Source organism: Anneissia japonica, unplaced genomic scaffold (assembly GCF_011630105.1).
Source record: "Anneissia japonica isolate Jap-2015-1 unplaced genomic scaffold, ASM1163010v1 scaffold287774_len439945_cov178, whole genome shotgun sequence".
Classification (NCBI taxonomy): Eukaryota; Metazoa; Echinodermata; class Crinoidea; order Comatulida; family Comatulidae; genus Anneissia; species Anneissia japonica.
The window spans coordinates 252903-258902 of NW_022725867.1; the positions used below are offsets into that span (position 1 = coordinate 252903).

The 6000-nt window shown below is 33.8% G+C and overlaps 1 protein-coding gene across 1 annotated transcript in view; it reads left to right on the forward strand.

Moving 5' to 3' along the window:
- The first annotated feature begins 2206 nt into the window (after nt 1-2206).
- LOC117112954 (vascular endothelial growth factor C-like) overlaps nt 2207-6000 on the forward strand; it is a 7492-nt gene continuing 3698 nt past the window's right edge. The window contains exon 1 of the mRNA XM_033256184.1: nt 2207-2270. Within this exon, the coding sequence (XP_033112075.1) occupies nt 2207-2270 (64 nt within the window). The remainder of the gene's footprint in view (nt 2271-6000) is intronic.

Here is a 6000-nt window from a genome sequence, read left to right on the forward strand (position 1 = left end):
GTCTTATATTTTTTGTTTAATTATTTTTCCAAGTTTTTTTGTTCAATGTTATGCGCATTTGCATAGCGCATTAGCTTATAAAACGGATTGCAAAAACAAAATTGTTAAAGATTGTCTCTTTGAAAGTGACAAAAAAATAAATAAAAAATAATTTGCAATTTGGTCATTTTGTAGTAACACAAATTATTAGCTTTAACATACTGAATTTTAAAAAATGTGTACCCTGTTTTTTATACTATAATTATAGAAAGTAATAAAAGCACTTTCATATGACTGGATGTGTTTCTCATTTTTCGCGCTAAAATTTTGAATAAACATGTTTTTTTTTTAAATACGCTAATTTCTATGATCAATGTGTTCAATTATGTTGATAATTTTTAAAATGTCTGGTTAATTTAAAATTTCAAAAATTATTTATGAATATTTTTTATGGTATTTTTCTCTAACCAAATTCACACTTAAAAATTCATGAATTAATCACCGAAGCTTATAGTTAGTCCGATTTTCACAGTCTAATATTAGATAAAAATTGTTTGTGTTACCTCGTGAAACATAATATGAGACGAGTGGGACGTACGTACAAGAAGACTCAATGGGTTACGAAATTAACGTGGCTGACTGATGATTATCGCAATGCAATGATAGTTTTTTTTTTAAATGCAAGTGAAGCTGGGAAAGGTGTCTTGTAGATTATAGAAATATTAAATGAGCCGAAGAGACGTATAAATGGAACAGATGGCCAAACTGGCTCAAGAGATAATTGAGGATTACGAATGATTAGCACTGAAAACGGTTAAAATACATAATAAATTGGTTGGTATTTATTTAATATCCAAGTCACAATGGAAATCAGTTTTAAATGTTTAGACTTATTTCAGTTATATATAAGTCTGTATAGATAAATACGATCTACAAAATTGTCAGTACCGGTTACTGGTACTTCTTAGGGCGATTCGAGTGGTCGAGCGGTATAGACTTAAGTCTCTATAAACTGATTAAGATATCTATATTCGTTACAATTGTTTAAATATATCGCGAATTTTCCTACTTTAATGTTTTATTAGTATAAATAATATTTTTGTCTCTAAATGATTCGTTTTGATTGATCCCTCTTATTTTGTTAGTGCGTGTACAATTGGATGTGTTTTAATATTTAAATATTTTTTAAAAATGAAATCAGCTGTTTTGATTTTGACTGAATTAGTTGATAATGAATTACTTGAAAAGAATTGTTATAATAATGTATTCATCTAAAAATACAAATATAATCAAACAGGCCTCTGTTGTATAAAAAATCTAGTATTTGCGAATGTTTTACTATTATATTATTAATTATCTAATTTATCATTGTATATTTACAGTACCATAACATGACATTAATTCCATGTATTAATATTATTACTCTTTATTTCATTTATTTATTTACTGAATTACCTATTGAATGTTTGATTAGCTTATCAGTTATGAATAGAACCTTATTTGATTAATTGATTATTAATTGATGACTGTATTTATTTATTTTTTATCTAAAGGGCACCACAGTTTAAAGCTGTATTTTTCTTGTTTGTGGTTGTCCTATTCCATCTCATTTCATTTGATGCATTTGAATTTGTACTGTTTTATGATACTTGATTTGGAATAAATAACTTTTTAAAGTCTATCTACTTTTGAATTGAAGATAGACTAGACTGATGAAACATCGGCGCTGGTTCATTCGCTCCTCGTCCATGTTTCTGTTGGTAGAACCAAGTCTTCTCGGATATATAAGGATTTAAAGTGGACGTCCAGTGTATACATCTGGCTCGTGTGCACTTTAAAGAACTCATTGCATCTTTCGGAAGAGTAGGGGTTATCCCGATGTTAATTATGGTTCATTTCAGCTCCTGTCGTTGTGGAATGATGTAAACATGTAGCTACCATGAAGCGCCTCTTTACGGCTGCTAGTAGTCATGGACCACGCCCATACGCAACAGGAAGCTTTCGATCAGTGTGCGACGACACAACGCGAGTACAGAATCACTCATGCGTGACCGTACTACCTGGCGTCGTCCTACGTTCTCTGCATACGTAGATTTGGCCAAATTGCATTCCAGAATCTACTCGACGAGGTGACCTTAACGTTCTCGCATGCGTAGACTTTTAGTGACGTCACTAAGTTCTACGTTCTACTGTCGTCGTGCAATCGAAAGCTCCCTAATTTAGCGCAATGACACTGCAAGTTATGGGTTACTCTCCTACCTTTACCTTCTTACCGCTGGAGTTAGACTCAGGTACTCAGACGCTCTAATTTTACCCAAAAGCTAATTGGGGCCTCGAAGTTTCTATTAAAATAGACGTTTTCCATGTTGATTTTTCAATCGAATTACACCTCTAATTTTAATCCACTGTTTTGGGGAATTTTAATCGTATTGAGCATATGCATTGTATTTTTATTTCATTATCTCACAATAAGCCAATATGCAAGTACTGTACACAAAAAAAACCCCAGAAAACAAAAAAAAACCCCTTTGTCAAAATTAGTTTATACTAAAGGAGAGAGTTTTGGTTTGATGTTAAGCTTATTGCTCAAAAAGTTTCAAAATATGAATTTCAATTAATTCTACTTATTTTGACACTGCTTTAATAGGAAGGTGAACAATTATTATTATTATTATTATTATTATTATTATTATTATTATTATTATTATTATTATTATTATTATTATTGTATATTTATATAGCGCATATCTAAAACTCTATGCGCCTAACAATTCCAAATTAATCATTATTTATTTTATCATTTAATTGTTAATTAATAATACGTTTATTATTGTTAAAAAAATTGAAATTGTGATGGTAAACAACGCAAGGTCTCAAAGGGTCAACCATCCGTCACTGTCCCCCGCGCGATCCCAGACCTCTACCTAGGTGGCGCGAACAAAGGAGCAGGTTACACATTTACCCTACCACAGACGAATGAGTGCTCGGGGACAGACCAAGATAGTGGCCCCCAGGAGGCAGAGCAGTCACATTTGTAATCAAAAGAGAGAAAGAAACAAACAAAAACAAAACAAAAACGAAAAGAAAAAATTACCATTAACGATATGGTATTCTTGCTATGCATAATAGGCTTACCCATATACACACATACACATGCTCACCCACACATAGGCCTACATACTACATACATACATGAACATTATCACTTTGGACTGTGTTAACAAACTGTTGTTCAGAAATTTACCAAAGTGTTTGTTCATCCCAGACCAGATAGTTAAAAAAACTGATCTGAATGAAACTTTTTGGAAAATTTAACTATTTTGCAAGGAAGGAATTGCTAAATCTTACTGACGATCCAGATTTTGGTGTGTATTTCAGGGTCATTTAAGTTAAGCTCCCAGACCTAAATATCTCTAAAACTTATAAGTGCATCTAAATGATCCATAATGGTCCAATGAAGAAGTGATTAAATGATACATTTTGGTGACGATCCGGAGTCTGGTGTGGATATGAGGAGACTTTTATTGGACAGTGTTGATTGAACTATATAAACGCATTTGCGTTTTCTAGGCCAACTCAGACAGCGTCGGCCGACGCAGCCCGACCCGATTTTTCGTCGGGGACAGTCTTAAGCCGTCGTGAGAAATATTAAACACGTTTAATATTCTACTACGCGACTGCCCCCGACGCACACCATCGCGTCTGCGTTCAACTCACACAGACCCGGGTCGGGCTGCGTCGGCCGACGCTGTCTGAGTTGGCCTTAAAGCGTTTAAACCAGCTGTAGCTATGTTAAACTGCAAAATTACCGCGATATGTAAGGACGGCTTAAATAGCGTGCAATCGGTAGGCCTGTTACCCTCGCTATTACTGTTGCAGCTATAGCTCGAGTTTTATTATCAATCAGGGGGAACATCATTATAAACGGGGAAAATAATTGCAACTAGAGATAATAGCATATTGGTTTCTACAACGGACAATCCTCCTAATGAAACCCGTAACTACTAGCTTTAGCTATAATTGAGGAAACATGTTTATCCCAACTAAGGTTTGATGATATAGTAATTCGAATGTATTTTAGTGATTCAACATTTTTAATGCAATCAGAACCAATAAAATAATCAGTAGCACTATCAGAATGTTTACTAGATCTGGTGATACGCATCATGTTACATTTACTAGCATTTAAATGCTATTGTTGACACCCCTTTAAAAGTTGTTTAGATCATTTTGCAGGGAAACCTCATCCGTATTGGAATGATTGACAGCATGGTGTCGTCAGCATACTGCAAAGTGTTTGAAGAAACAGATGAAGGAAGGTCGAGAACAAAAATATTAAATAGAATAGGGTCTAAAACACTACCTTGTGGTACCCCAGATGAGACAGAACAAAGGTCTGAAGAAACCCCCTGGATTTGACTCTATTGTATCTAAGAGAGATAGGACGACATCCATTGCATGTTTATCATAACGTATTTACAAAAGTTGATAGGCCTAACTCATAAATTACTTAAAGTAATAAGTCAACGTAGGTATCTCCCAAAATTATAAGAACATACACAAATTTAATCTCTTGAAACAATATCGGAAACATAATTCATTTTCTCTGACTCTTTTACCAGCATTGGCCTATTCGCCAGCCCTCTCGCATACTGTTTTATGCATATCTATACGCAATTTAATCACTTACACCTGATTTACTAACGTTATTCTAGATGACGTCGTAAATTAGACATAATGTTCCAATCAAAATACACCTACTATAATTTTCATTCACTTTTATTAGGAATTTTAATCGTCTTGAGCACTGGAATTGTACTGCGTTTGATCCTAATACCCTGAATCATTGCATCACGTAGGCATTATGACAATATCATTAATCAGATATAGCCTATTTCTCATTCGATCCAAGTGCTCCATGTCAACCCACAACATATTTCAACGAGTTTGTGTATGGCTTAGGTGTTAAGGCTATTAGCTTTCATGTAGGCTGCTCCTCCTCCCCAAGGATTGGAGTTGGTCGAGGCGATGACATTAGCGTACGACAGATCTTGATTACAAGTGAATAATATACCATCACCTCTTGTATAATTGGCATACACATAGGAGGAGAGTCGACAAAGTTAAAATACGAGTTATACGGTCAGGCTGCTCTTTAAAAAGCACAAGTGTACTCGCTTTGTCGTCCTCATTAACAGAAGTTTAAACAGAAGTGAAGTGAAGTTGAATAAAATGTTTGGAGTAGGTCTACTCGCCATTTTTTTCTTTTACCAACATTTGATTACAGCGTTACCAACGGAAGAAACAAATGTGGGAATTTCTCAGGTAAGTTTTAACTACTCCGTATCGAAACACCACACAAATATGTTTTTAATGTTATAGTGACATAGTATGCATACCGTGTTTACGCTCAAGTTAAAATATTGGTTGTTCGAATTCTTCTTATGATTTTATTAAATCAGATAGGCCTATACAGTGTAGACTGTCCTCTAATGGTTCGTCCATAGCTTAGCATTGAGCACGTATTTTAAAAATTTATGTAAGCGATAAAGAAATATTATTATGCCTAGCTTATTAATTAATCAGCTTTATTTCGGAAACAAGTCCATATAGCAAAATACACTATAGGGGCCTATAATTAAAAAAAAGACCATTCGGACAACAGAAATGTAATATAATATCATTACATGTCTGTCTCTTATACACATCTAGATGTGTATAAGAGACAGTCATTACACTCTCATTCAGAGATATTCTTCCATTATACAGGAAGCACCTGACCAGACTTTTAAATTTTATTTGATATAAGCATGTGACAGGCCTAAATATGGTCCTGATGACATCACATCATGACCATATATAGGCACATCATGACTATGGGCATATAAAAGTTGTTTTTTTTGTCAGCGAAAATTTGATAATCTGGACGGAGCTTAATATTCAATTTTATTAGAATTTTTGTTCTTTTAATATTTAATAATAATTGTTATAATGTGTTTTATTTTGTTATTCTTTTTTTTT